This window comes from Balaenoptera acutorostrata, chromosome 18 (assembly GCF_949987535.1).
Source record: "Balaenoptera acutorostrata chromosome 18, mBalAcu1.1, whole genome shotgun sequence".
In the NCBI taxonomy this organism is placed as follows: domain Eukaryota; kingdom Metazoa; phylum Chordata; class Mammalia; order Artiodactyla; family Balaenopteridae; genus Balaenoptera; species Balaenoptera acutorostrata.
The window spans coordinates 419,816-434,099 of record NC_080081.1 but is presented as its reverse complement, the minus strand read 5'-3'; the positions used below and the strand labels follow the sequence as shown (position 1 = coordinate 434,099).

Sequence of the window (14,284 nt, the reverse complement as noted above, 5' to 3'; positions counted from 1 at the left end):
AGGAAGCTCAGCTCAGTGCTCTGTGATGACCTAGAAGGGTGGGATGGCGGGGGTGGGAGGGAGGTCCAAGGTAGGGGGGATATAGGTATACATATAGCTGATTCACTTCATTGTGCAGCAGAAAGTAACACAACATTGTAAAGCAATTATACTCCAATAATTAAAAAAAAAATTAGATAAATTAAGAAAATAAAGAGAAATCCTATAGACCCTCCCCCCAGTGTCCCCAGTGGGAGCTCTTGCAAAACTGTATCATAAGCAGGAGCTGGGAGAGAGACAGCCCACTGCCCAATCCGGGTGCACCAGGGCACATGCACGCATGCATGTGTGTGTGTAGATCTGTGTGATTCTGTCACACGTGCACACGCGTGTGGCCACCACCACTGTCAGGGCACAGAACGCATCCACCCCACTGGGTCCCTCCTGCTGCCTTGTTAGGTCCACAGCCGTCGCCTCCCCCTTCCCTGGGCCCTGACCCCCACTGTCCCTTCCCTGTCTCTGCAGTTTGTCATTTTAAGAAAGTTGTGTAGGGAGTTCCCGGTGGCCTAGTGGTTAGGATTCTAGACTTTCACTGCCAGGGCCCAGGTTCAGTCCCTGGTCGGGGAACTGAGATCCCACAAGGCTTGCGACCAAAAAAAAAGAAGAAGAAAGAAAAGAAGTTGTGTAAATGGCATCACGCGTGAGCGTGGCAGGCTCTCCTCGGCCTTGAGTTCGCCCGGGTTACTGCGTCAGTCGTTCAAGATGTGGAAATTTTAAGAATTCATTATAAAACCACAACAAATCCAGAGTGTCTTTTTTTATAATTAAAAATAACAATAACAAAATAACACTGTTTACTGAAAAAAAAACATGTTACAGTTTAGTAGTCTGTAGGATTTGGTAGCCGAGTTTGAAGGTAAAATGAGATGTTTATGAAAAAGGACTGGTTCATATCTTAAGGTCTGTAAATAACTTCATGTTCATGGTAAAAGCTCTTTTCAGTGGAAATATTAGTATGACTACAACTAAAATTCTGAGAGGTTTTTCATAAAAGTGAATAGCTGTCTTCGGTGTCTTGGGGAGAGGGATAGCTAACTTCAGGAACTTGTCTGAGGGAGGGGCCCAAAGTGGACGGAGGGGAGTTACATACCAGCTGTGCAGCAGTTTATTTTCCTGAAGTTTGAAATCTGTAAAAGAATCACTTTCTGAGATCTTTTGGAGAAAATGTGCATGTCTAGGTCTGTGCAGTTAACAAAGCACCTGAAATTTGTGTCTCGGTTCTGAAGAATACTAACTGTGTGCACGTCTGAAGTAGTGCTTGAATTCTTTCTTTCCCTTGAAACAGTAGGAGCTTAGCAACTGAGTCAATAAAATAACAGATCAGCGATATTGCCGGCTGTCTGTGTGATTGATCAGTGGTTTGTTTGCTTAAGGTGGTAACGTTTACTTAAGGTTGTATTAAAACTGTGCCAGTGAACCCAGTAGCTCAGACAGCCCTACTCGTTTATCCCACCTCATTAGGAAGCGCGCTGTCCTGCACCCGTGGATCCTCTGGGAGATGCTGGGGCCCAGAGTATCTAAACAAGTATTGAAATCGGACAGTTTCCTGACTTTTTACCCAGAATAGCGAGCCAGTGTGCAGTCTTTAATGGGCGACTTCTGATCGTCATTCTGAACACGGGTGGCTGTCCTGCCCTCAGCGGTCGCCTCTTCAGGGTCTGCTGGGGGGCATGGAGTAGGCGGCCCCCAGACCGCCGGCTGCTGCTCTCTGCTGCGTTCCCGTGTGTGTCTTTGTAAGCTCGGTCGGTGTCCACTTTCTGTGGCTGTCATTCCTTGGTTTGGTCAGGATTCTATCTCTAGAAATGCACACTCTTATTTTTGCTAATCTACTTTTCCTGGGAAACCAGATTAAACTCATTAGAATTGGGATTACCAGTGAAATGAAAATATATATATGCTAGAATAACATGATTCCTTGGAAAGAGTGGGTTTTCTTTTGTTTTCTTTTCTTTTTGGCGTAAGGACTTGGGCCTAGTTGCCAGGCTCAGTGGGTGTATTTCAGGGTGCATCTTACTGGGCTCTCCTGCATTTGTCACCTCTTCCGTCTTTGTTCTCTATCTTCCTGCCTCCGAGGTCATTCTTTCTTGGTGACCCTGCTGACCCGGCCTCCACCTGCGCCTCGATCAGCCCTCCTCTGGGCGACACAGCTGCAGCTCCCCCCGCTCGTGGCGCTGAAACCTCCTGTTCGCCCGGGCCAGGCTGGGGTCCTGTCTGCGCCCCGCCGCCAGGATGAGCTCACAGGCACTGCTTGAAGTCTTCCTTAAGGGAGAAGAGGAGGAGCCTGAATCTGCATGATAGAAAGTGTTTGAGTGTGGTTGTAGTTTGTGATTTTTTTTTTTCTCTCCTTGACATCTTGTTAGCACATAACGGTAGAGTGACATTGGAAATTTGACGGAATTCCAGGTGACTCAGGAAAGCAGACGGTACGGCCCAGCCAGCTCATAGCAGTTCGGCTGCATTTCCCAGCCCCTCGGACCTGGTTCCGGGGCCCCTCGTCTGCGATGGGGGAAGCAGGTGGTGTTTCGCGGCCTTTGATACGTGGACCCTCTTAAATGGAATTGGTTTTTGTCTTTTGCACACGGTAGATTTAGTAGATATATGAGGCTGAGTTTCACTTTAAAAAATTGCTTTTAAATTCAGATGTAATCTTTAATCTCAACTCTTCATCAAGCACCATAATTTAAATTCAGTATTTGATTATAATCTAAGGGCAGCAGGTAGTTCAGATGTTGATCTACGAAAAATAACATTTTCCTCGGAAAAGTGATAGTTTTTAGTAATTATTTAACACTTTAATCTCAATAGCAATGAATCATCATTCAACTATATGTGTCAATAAATCTCTTTTTCAGCTGAAAATGCGTATCTCAAACGCGAGCCCGACTTAGCAGGAATCTTTGGACTGCCTTGCCCTGTCCCTAGAATTGGATCATGAAGGTACTGGGGAAGAGCCACCTCTGGGTCTGGCTCCCGTTCCTTCACCTGCTGGCCAGCGGCGCGGAGCACGAAGAGGCCGTGAGACCCGCCATCGCGTGGCACCGGGGCCAAGGCGCGGCCGTCACCCAGAGGAGGCAGTGGGTCCTGGACGGTTGCAGAAAGCTCTCCGGGCTTCTTCGCCAAAAGGCTGTGGTTCTTAACAAACTGAAAAGTGCAGTCAGAGCAGTGGAAAAAGACGCCAGCCTTTCGGACGAGGAGAAGCTGTTTCAGGTGCACATGTTTGAAATTTTCCAGAAAGAGCTGAATGAAAGTGAAAACTCCGTCTTCCAGGCCATCCACGGACTCCAGAGGGCCCTGCAGGGCGACTACAGGGATGTGGTCAACGTGAAGGAGAGCAGCAGGCAGCGCCTGGAGGCCCTGCGGAAGGCAGCCATCAAGGTGGGTCCAGGGCGGGGGCGGCGTGCGCCGGCGGAAGGGGGCTCGGCAGGTGGGAGCCACCCAGGGCCTCCGATCTGGCCTGGCAGGTGCAGGAGAGCCGGTCCCTTTGCACAGTCACTTAGCAGGGCCACATTTGAGCACTTCTAGGAGTCTCTCACGCTTTCTCCGTGGTGGAAATCCCTGGGTATTGAAAAGAGTTACTCATGTTCCCCCAGTGAACTGACGTGCAAATAAGCCCATTGTAATTGCCGTCAGGGTTTTGAGCTTCTGATAAGAATTACTTTTAGTGTGAAGGCTGACTTTCTTCAAGGCCCACATGCTGAAAACAAAAATATTAAAGGTAGTTTTAAACAAATGTATACATTTGAATTAAGGATTTTGATGAAGGATACTTTTATTTTATTTATTTTATTTTATTTTTTTAAAAAAAATATTTATTTATTTATTTATTTATGGCTATGTTGGGTCTTCGTTTCTGTGCGAGGGCTTTCTCTAGTTGCGGCAGGTGGGGGCCACTCTTCATCGCGGTGCGTAGGCCTCTCACTATCACGGCCTCTCTTGTTGCGGAGCACAGGCTCCAGACGTGCAGGCTCAGTAGTTGTGGCACACGGGCTTAGTTGCTCCACGGCATGTGGGATCTTCCCAGACCAGGGCTCGAACCCGTGTCCCCTGCATTGGCAGGCAGACTCTCAACCACTGTGCCACCAGGGAAGCCCTATTTTATTTTTTAATTTTTATTATTTTTTTAATAAATTTATTTATTTGTTTTTGTTTTTTGGCTGCGTTGGGTCTTTGTTGCTGTGCGCGGACTTTCTCTAGTTCTGGCAAGTGGGGGCTACTCTTCGTTGCGGTGCACGGGCTTCTCGTTGCAGTGGCTTCTCTTGTTGTGGAGCACGGGCTCTAGGTGCACAGGCTTTAGTAGATGCGGCGCGTGGGCTCAGTAGTTGTGGCTCGCCAGCTCTAGAGCACAGCCTCAGTAGCTGTGGTGCACGGGCTTAGCTGCTCTGCGGCATGTGGGATCTTCCCGGACCAGGGTTCAAACCCATGTCCCCTGCATTGGCAGGTGGATTCTTAACCACTGTGCCACCAGGGAAGCCCCTGAAGGATACTTTTAAAATGATGAGAAGAAACTATTATTACGTCAGATGTGATAGTTATATAACATTTTAAAGCTATCATTTAAGCCATCTATTATGTGCCAGGCACTTTAAATATACAAAGTATCATTTCGTCTTCATGGAAAGGCTATGATAATATTATACAGCTTAAAAAGTAAAGAAGATACAAATTATTAAACTTTTTTTTACCCAAGTGTGGTATTTTGGGTAGAAATATGGTGATGGGGTAAGTAGCCCCCTGGATTCAGTCGTCCTGTCTGTTGTTAGAAACAGACCGCCCCCTCCGAGCAGGATCACCGCCTCACCAGACCCTTCGCACAGGTGGGACATTAAACTGGATTCGGTCGTCCTGTCTGTTGTTAGAAACAGACCGCCCCCTCCGAGCGGGATCACCGCCTCACCAGACCCTTCGCACAGGTGGGACATTAAACTGGATTCGGTCGTCCTGTCTGTTGTTAGAAACAGACCGCCCCCTCCGAGCGGGATCACCGCCTCACCAGACCCTTCGCACAGGTGGGACATTAAACTCCTTGGCATTAAAGAGGGAGTCGCAGGGGTGTCGGTTTGTGGTAGTTTTACGGTGGAACAGAGAACAGACATGAGTTTGAGTGGCACTGACCCCACACGCCTGCTCTCTGCTGGTTCTGGCCTCACGGGTCTAAGGCGGTCTAGGCGCTGGGGGCGCTGAGTAGAGGCCGCGAAACAGCCGAGCCTGTGCCTGGGACCGTCCTCCGCTCGGCGCCCACTCCGCCTCAAACGCGAGTAGGTAGTGAGGGTACTGATTTGAGATCCCTCGAGCTTGGACACGGTTGCGTGCCGTACACGTGTTAAACTCGGTTCCCAGCACCAGCCTGCAACTGTGCAAGTGAGTCATGCTGTCAGGTTCTCCTGGAGCATCTCCCCTTGGTAACTTGGAAGTCGACTGTGTATTCCGCCTAGAAATGTCTAGCTAGATAATCAAGTGCCACAGCTGGGCTTCCACACACGGCACAGTGGCTGGAACAGCATCAGGGTTCGGCGGGTGGTTTTTGTGTGAAGAGATGACCGTCAGCATCTCTTTACGGTTGTGTGTCACGTTCGTGTGTGTGTAAGTAGCCCTCCTGCAGGGTTTGCCCTGAGAAGTCTGAGTGCCCTGGGGCCCCCGGCCTCCCCTGCCCTGTTTGTGGTGTGGGCAGGTCACCCAGGTTTCCTTCGTAATAAACACCACTCTTCATTTCTTACACATGAATAGGAAGAGGCAGAATATGTGGAACTTCTGGCAGCAGAAAAACATCAAGTTGAAGCTCTTAAAAACATGCAGCATCGGAACAAAAGTTTATCCCTCCTGGATGAAATTCTTGAGGACGTGAGGAAGGCGGCAGACCGTCTGGAGAAGGAGACAGAGGAGCGCGCTTTCGATGACAATAAGTCAGTGAGTAGCACCCAGAGCAAGGTCCTCTTGGCCTGCTGAGCCACTGAAAGGAGGTGTACTTGGAATTGTTGGCAGGTGTGCCGTAGCGCAGGCTGAAAATGACGATGAGGCTAAAGCACTTGTGCGCCGTAGCAAGTAACTTGTGTGGCCCTGAAGACGTGCCCCGGTTTCCTCTGCTTCCCCGCGCCGCCCCGTGTTTGGTCAGCCCCCCCCCCCCGACTGCCCCGCCCCCAGCAGCTCGTCTGTTTCCCCGGCCTTGGCTCTGGTCTCAGGAAGCTGGCCCTGGGCGGCCACGTTTCGGTGCGGATCTGCCCGGGGAGAGGCTCGCTCCTTACAGGAAACCACCTTTGGGTCCCAAGCAGCATGTCAGACTGTGAGTCCTGGGACGGACTCAAGAAAGGGTTAGGTAATGGCAGCAAACCAGAGCAAGGCTGGAGAGGGAAGAGGAGTGAGGCCCTTAGTGACCCCGGGGCGGGAGAGGCTCTGGGTGTGTGAGGGCCGTGCGCCAGGGAAGAGTGTCCTTGCCTTTACCCCGCTCACCAGGCACTCTGCCCTCCACGGCTCCGGGCTCTCCCACACTGGCCCTCCCCCGGTCCTGTGGGACGCCAGCCGTGTCCTGTGGTTCAGTTCAGCCTGACACCGTCCCCATGGGGCTGGCGCAGACCCCATGGGTACAGGCCCGGCCCATGACGGCCCCCACTTCAGATGCCAGCCGCCCCTCCTCGGGCTCCCTCCGACGTTTGCTGTGCTGCCCACAGAACTCAGTCTGTTTGCTAGGTTGGCAGATGGGCACAAAGGACACAGCTCAGATGGAAGAGGTGCCGGGGCAGGACGTGGGGGATGGTGGCCTCCCCCAAACACCTGCACACGTTCAGCAACCTGGAAGCTCTCGGAAGCTCGTGCCTGAAGGGTCTTCACAGAGGCTTCGTTATTTAGGCTCCTGCCAGACTCGGCCTTCAGCCCCTCTGCCCTCCCAGAGGCCGGGGTGGAGCTGCAAGTTCAGCCCTCATCACGTGGCCGGCTCCTCTGGTGACCAGCCCCTCCTGTGGGTACCCGGGGGCTCTCCACCACCCCTCACTCACCTGAGGGCAGGTGAGGTCGCAAGGGGCTTATTATGAAGGACAGAACACTCCTTTCACCTCTGCTGCTCTGGAGCGATTTCAGGAACGGAGGCCAAAAGACCAAATATAGGACAGGATGTTTGCATCGCTCCTTATCACTCAGGAAGTCCCGCGGGTTTGGGGGCTGTGAACGGGAAAGGGGTCTAAGACCAAATATGTGTTTCTTGTTACAGATCACAGTGCCACGCCCTGAATCAGGTAGAGTAGGTGTTTGGAAGTAATGGAAATCCTGAACACTTCCATCCTTAAATCTCTTTTCAATTGAAAAACTTTTTCTAATTTTCTAATTTATTGGTCTTCGGTCACACTTGACAGAATGCTGAAAACGTTCCTGTCGTTCTTCTGTATGGGACTTACTCTCTAACATTTGACCTTGAACTTAAACACGTCTGATTGGTTTTAGTGACATAACACTGGTCATTGTTGCAGGTCAGAGGGGTGAACTTTGAGGCAGTTCTGCGGGTGGAAGAGGAAGAGGCCAGCTCCAAGCAGAACCTCACGAAGCGGGAGGTGGAGGAGGACCTGGGCCTGAGCATGCTCATCGACTCCCAGAACAACCAGTACATCCTGACCAAGCCCAGGGACGCCACCATCCCGCGGGCAGACCCCCACCTCATAAAGGTAGCCCGTGCCGCCGCCCGGCGCCCACGTCCGCTGCCTAAAAGCTGACGTCGCTACAATAGCTCGTTCTCAAGGGGCAGAGAGGGTTTGGCTATGGTTTCCCGTGTGGCCTGTGTAGACGTGGGACGCGGCCGCCTTCTCCAGTGCCGGCTGGCTGGCGCCCCGGGCGGCCTGAGGTGCACACCTGCACCCTTGGAGGGAGCCGGTCTAGTGGGAGGACGTGGAATTCTTTAGGCTCGAGGTCGACGGTGTTGTGGTTCGGGATCACTGTTTGGACTTGGCCCGTGTGAGTGACACGGTGCAGCCTGCGCAGGGTCCAGATCAGTCGCTAGGTCTCCAGCTAAACTCCCTGACGCTGGAATCTGCTCAGGAGAAGAGACCGAGGCAAAGAACTCAGTCTTCAAGGCGCTGCCAGCACAGACAGCTGAGGGGCAGATAGATAAACGCTCCCCACGGGCTTGTTCCGTGTGAGGGGCTGATCCCTGTACTTCTGGATCGAATCGAGAGGTAAAAGACAGCAAGCGTGTCGCCTTCCTTGGTTTTGACCAGGCTGGGGACTGGGAGGGACTGAGTCTGAGAACGGCGACTTCAGTGCCCTTCGCGAAGGGGCAGGGTCTCCACTGCGCAGTTGCCCCCCTTCGCCTTTGTACGTAGCGTAGCTTCTGGGGTGGCGGCGTGAGGCCAGGTGAATACCCCGTTCCTCGCCACCCTCGGGCCAGCAGCCTTAGCACCGTCCACGAGTCTCTCCTGGATCGGTTAACACTGTGCAGGTGAGATGGTCTTCGTGCCGTGGGAGCACAGTGGGGAAGCGTTCCCGGGCTCGAGCGCCGAGAGGAGGCCTCACACTCAGTTCTCAGAGGACTGTGACGGGGTCCGCGCGAAACAGACACACCACTGTGATCACTGCACGCTGAGGAGTGGGCCTCACCTGCTCCCAGAACCCTCCTGCTGCCCCTCACTTGCCTTTCTTCCCACGCAGTGAGGTCAGGTCCCGTCCCACCCTACCTTCTCCTTCCTCTTGCTGCCTGTGATCTTACGTGTGTGTTTCTTGTCTGTTAATCCTTCTGTTAGGACATCGTCACCATAGGGATGTTGTCCTTACCATGCGGCTGGCTCTGCACAATGATAGGACTGCCGACCATGTTTGGTTACATCATCTGCGGCGTGCTCCTGGGGCCCTCCGGACTCAACAGTATTAAGGTAAGAACAAAATTGAACTGTTTAGTGTCTGTTGAATTGAATTAATGAAGATAGCAGTTTCTTATAAATCACATGAAAGATGTCTTTTAAAGTTTCCTGAGGAATCTCTAAGGCGTAAGAAAGTCATTTTGTTCATTAATGAGTGAGCAGCTTGACCAGACAAAATGATCCTCTTCATGTCTTTAAAATATATTAGTTTTAAAGATTCCGTTTGCAGTAATATTATGGACTGGATTATTCGGACACTGAAAGGAACTAAAAATCCTGGATTAAATGTATTTTTAAAACATGCTTGGGACTTCCCTGGTGGCGCAGTGGTTAAGAATCCACCTGCCAAGGCAGGGGACACGGGTTCGAGCCCTGGTCCGGGAAGATCCCACATGCCGTGGAGCAACTAAGCCTGTGCACCACAACTACTGAGCCTGCGCTCTAGAGCCCGCGAGCCACGGCTACTGAGCCCGCATGCCACAACTACTGAGCCTGCGCTCCAGAGCCCACGAGCCACAACTACTGAGGCCACGCGCCGCATCTACTGAAGCCCGCGCTCCTAGAGCCCGTGCTCCACAACAAGAGAAGCCACCGCAATGAGAAGCCTGCGCACCGCAACGAAGAGTAGCCCCTGCTCGCCGCAACTAGAGAAAGCCCGTGCACAGCGACAAAGACCCAATGCAGCAAAAAAATCAATAAAAATTTAAAAAAACAAAAAACCAAAAACCATGCTTAACACCCTGAGAAGCTGGTAAAGTAGTAAGCAGCAACCCAGCCTGGCTGTGGGCGTCTGGAGGCCCGGGAGGACGTGGGTGCTGAGGCTGCTCTTGCTGAAGGCTGTTTGCTGAGCAGGTTGAGGGGAGCATCGTCCTGTGTTGGTGGCGCTTTTGACAGTGAGCAAAGGGTCCCAAGCCCTGTGGGCTTCAAGCTGGGTCCTCGAAAAGAAAACACAATGTGGACAGAGGGGAAGAGGATGCCACGTAGAGGTGTCCTGGTCCCACCCCAGAGGAACCTGTAGTGCAGGGTGTGGGAAGGGGCCGCGGCGTGCCCCGCCCTCCCTGATGCTCCCCTTTGGGTAGAACGCGAGTCGGTGAAGTGGGGGCGGGGGGCCGGGGCTCCACCTGCAGCCTCATCCCCTCCTCGGCTTAGCCCACCCGCACCGGGTCTGGAGGGTCCTGAGGGTTCCCCCCACTGGATGACACGTGGGGGGGGTCGAGGTGGTCTTCACGCGGACTGATCCTCACAGCAGACGGTGTTGCCGGGTGAGAGGTACCTGGATGCTGCAGGCTGGAGCCCGGACCTTGGGGAGGAGGACCACCAGGGTCCACCAAGGTCCACCAGGGTCCACCAAAGTTTTAATTCAACTTTTTTTTTTTAACATCTTTATTGGAGTATAATTGCTTTACAATGGTGTGTTAGTTTCTGCTTTATAACAAAGTGAATCAGCTATACATATACATATATCCCCATATCTCCTCCCCCTTGCGTCTCCCTCCCACCCTCCCTATCCCACCCCTCTAGGTGGTCACAAAGCACAGAGCTGATCTCCCTGTGCTATGCGGCTGCTTCACACTAGCTATCTGTTTTACATTTGGTAGTGTATATATGTCCATGCCACTCTCTCACTTCGTCCCAGCTTACGCTTCCCCCTCCCTGTGTCCTCAAGTCCATTCTCTATGTCGGCATCTTTATTCCTGTCCTGCCCCTAAGTTCTTCAGAACCGTTTTTTTTTAGATTCCATATATATGTGTTAGCATATGGTATTTGTTTTTCTCTTTCTGACTTACTTCACTCTGTATGACAGACTCTAGGTCCATCCACCTCACTACAAATAACTCAATTTCGTTTCTTTTTATGGCTGAGTAATATTCCATTGTATATATGTGCCACATCTTCTTTATCCATTCATCTGTCGATGGACACTTAGGTTGCTTCCATGTGCTGACTATTGTAAATAGAGCTGCAATGAACCTTGTGATGTGGTACATGACTCTTTGAATTAAGGTTTTCTCTCAGCTTTTTGAATAGGTAGTTTTCATGTGATTGAAACAGTATAAAAAGCTGTAGGTGAAAAATCTTTGCCTGACCTTGTCCCATCCCTCCCTTTCCAGAACGTTTGCAAACACTGGAAAACACAAATGTATTTTCCTTTTCCTTTTTACTTAACAGCAAAGATAGCTCATAAGCAAAGAAGGCTAAATAACTAGGTAATAGATCCAACTGGATACTATGAATATTGTATTTCTTAATAAATTACCTATACCATGGAAAAATAATATAATTACCGTAGATAAAAATACCAAGGGGCTTCCCTGGCGGTCCAGTGGTTACGACTCCGTGCTCCCAGTGCAGGGGGCCCAGGTTCCATCCCTGGTCGGGGAACTAGATCTGCGTGCCACATGGTGTGGCCAAAAACAAAAAACAAAAACAAAACAAAACCCCAAACAAACGATCAAAAATACCAAGATAAAATTACCAAAATAAAAATCCAAGATCATACTAGCCGAAAGTGGGAGTGGTTAATGGAGAGAGTCTAATTGTATATAATTGTACTTCAGTATTTATCTTTTCTTAGTAGGGAGTTAACAGGCTTTCATTTTCTAAGTCAAGAAGTATAGGTTTAAGTATGTTACTTTGAAGTCAGGTTGCAGCCTAATTTTCAAAAGGGAAAGAAAAATAGTAGCAGTAAGGAAGCATAAAAAGCAGAAGACATAAAAGAAGTGAGAGCAAACATGTTGTTTTATAACAAATATATGTGGAATAAACTTCTCTATGAAAAGATACAGGTTTGCAGATGGTGTCAGGAAAAAAGTACAACAAACGAGATTGAATAAAAATAAAGTGACTAAAAGGTTGAGAGTGAAAGGAGGAAATGTGCTGACAGAAAGAGGGCAAATCAGTGGTGTTCACAGCCAGCAGACAGAGGAGGTGCACGCCCGCCGGCACACCGACACACAAAGGCCTGGACTCTGTTTTCATGTGTTCAGGGAACATTGAAAAAATCAAAAAGTTAGTGACCATAATGCAAACCTCAATTGTAAATAATATAAGTAGTGCCAAATATACTGGTATGAACAACACTGTCTACTGTAGTGCAGGAACATTGACGGTAAATAGCAAATGAGGGGCACTGTACGTCAGGACCTGTGGGGAGTGGCCATATGGGGTCCAGGAGAAAGTTCCACACTCAGTCTCACCCAGACCCAAGGAGAGTAAAGCACTCCTGTTAGTTAAGTGTTAAACTCAGGTTTAATGCCTCCCCGTCCCCAAAGGAAGCTAATGGAAGGAAGTAATGGAAGTAACAGTGGCAATTAATGAACTTGAAAGCAGGTGAATTCATGAGCTATTTCCTAGAAAACAAATAAAAATATTCCTCTGGCTAATCAAGAAAAAGGAAAAAGGGCACTACCATCAGGAAGTTAAGATTATCTCAGATATAGAGGAAATTCAGATCGTTGTTTGTTTTTTTTTAAATACTGGGCTTTTTGGTGGAGTCCCGCTGAGTGTGTTAGGACAAGATGCTTCTGTGAAGTACACGTGGTACCTTAAATACATTAAGTTTTACAGTTTTAAAACCTTCTTGTTTTTCAGTCAGTTGTGCAGGTGGAGACGTTAGGAGAATTTGGCGTGTTCTTTACTCTCTTCCTCGTTGGCTTAGAATTTTCCCCAGAGAAGCTGAGAAAGGTGAGTCCACCAGTGTGCTTGTGTCGTTGCCCCACTGAGATTAACGTGCCCTGCCATCACCATCCACATTCGCTGGAGACTTGCCCAGCAGATTAGGTCTGTTTAGAGTAGAATATGGTGTTGTAGTTTGATGTTATTTTTGGAACATAAACTCCAGAAGATAAAATGTTTAAAAAAAAGAGTGAAAATTCAATGAATAAATGGAATTAGCTTTCAGTGGCTAATTCCAAACCAGGTCTGAGAAGTGCTGTGTTCAAACTTACTGATTTTTGAGTCCCTCCAAGAGGGTCCAACGCTGGTAGAGGCCGAAATATCGTAGGGATGGAATGTTCAGTGTGTTACTCTGGGGAAAAACTCGTTTTGCTAAATAAGTGGCAAATTTTGATTATTGCTGTGTCACTGTAAGATGAAAATATCTGAAAGGTTAATAGTATTTAGGACCATATGTATGAATAAATGTTAAAGTAGTGGAAGCAACAGTTCCTCCTGAATTTGTTGGCTTTTAGAATGGTTGCTTTGAAAGCCGGACTATTCGAGAATGGAAACAGAGTTAGGTTGGAAGTGAATTCATGAAAAGCTACTTTGTGTTTGAACAGACAGGTCACGGAAGAGGAAAAAGCTGATGAGAAAGCAGTTGGGGGTGGTGGGGAATCACAGGGAAGCTGCTGGTCACAGGAAAGGGCAGCTCCATCCAGGCCCCGTTTCGCCCACCAACTTAACCAGGACCCTAGTGTCGAGTCAGCAGGGGTCTCAGTGACTTTGCGGGTGGTCAGTGGGCGCCCTTGCTCCAGGTTGATGAGAGGGACAGCTCGTGCCCCTTCTGGGGAGCAGTCCGGCAGTTTGATCCAAGAGCCTTGCCAGGTTCACGTCCTTTCATCTGTGGTTCTGCTCCTGGGTTTCTAGGCAGAGGGAAGAGTCAAACCCAAGTTTTGGTTTTTGTTTTTAAAATTAGCCCCTAAAAGGTACTCAGCTCCTCACTGTAGCATTTTTATAAAAGATCCAAAGCAACCTGAGTGTCTAAAGGTTAAGCTGTGATGTAGCTGCTGGATGGAGTATTATGTAGCCATTAAAAGTGTTATAAGAATGTGCAATAACAAAGAAAAAAATGTTAAATGCTGAACTTCAGAAGAAAAAAGTGAGCATATAGTGTGACCGTGGCGACACAGAAGGAGCCGAGAAGCACAGGAAATAATGTGCCAAACGGCCGTGGATGCAGCTTTCCAAGTCCTCTCTGACCACCAGCATGCTTCCTACAGGAAGGGAAGTGAGCTCAGCCTGAGCCTGCGCTGCCATCAGGGAGCAGCTGTGCCCGGCCCTGCCCTGCCCACCCCTTTCCCCAGTTCCTCCTTTTCTTCTTTCTTTTTGTTTTTTAATAAATTTATTTATTTATTTTTATTTTTAGCTGCGTTGGGTCTTCGTTGCTGTGCGCGGGCTTTCTCTAGTTGCGGTGAGCGGGGGCTACTCTGTTGCGGTGCGCGGGCTTCTCATCGTGGTGGCTTCTCTTGTTGCGGAGCACTTGCTTTAGGTGCGTGGGCTCAGTAGTTGCGGCACGCGGGCTCAGTAGTTGTGACATGCAGGCTCAGTAGTTGTGGCGCACGGGCTTAGTTGCTCCACGGCGTGTGGGATCTTCCCGGACCGGGGCTCGAACCCATGTCCCCTGCACTGGCAGGCGGATTCCTAACCACTGCGCCACCAGGGAAGTCCCTTCCCCTTTTTTTCTATTAAAG

The 14,284-nt window shown here is 49.7% G+C and overlaps 1 protein-coding gene across 7 annotated transcripts in view; it reads left to right on the top strand.

Moving 5' to 3' along the window:
• TMCO3 (transmembrane and coiled-coil domains 3) overlaps positions 1–14,284 on the top strand; it is a 31,401-nt gene that overhangs the window by 5,215 nt on the left and 11,902 nt on the right. For 6 of the 7 annotated variants that reach the window (XM_007196748.3, XM_057532819.1, XM_028162523.2 and 3 more), the window contains 5 exons: positions 2,892–3,414; positions 5,764–5,943; positions 7,494–7,685; positions 8,757–8,885; positions 12,465–12,557. In XM_007196748.3, the coding sequence (XP_007196810.1) occupies positions 2,971–3,414; positions 5,764–5,943; positions 7,494–7,685; positions 8,757–8,885; positions 12,465–12,557 (1,038 nt within the window). In that variant the 5' untranslated portion in view covers positions 2,892–2,970. The remainder of the gene's footprint in view (positions 1–2,891; positions 3,415–5,763; positions 5,944–7,493; positions 7,686–8,756; positions 8,886–12,464; positions 12,558–14,284) is intronic. The other variant, XM_057532820.1, reaches the window with a different exon arrangement.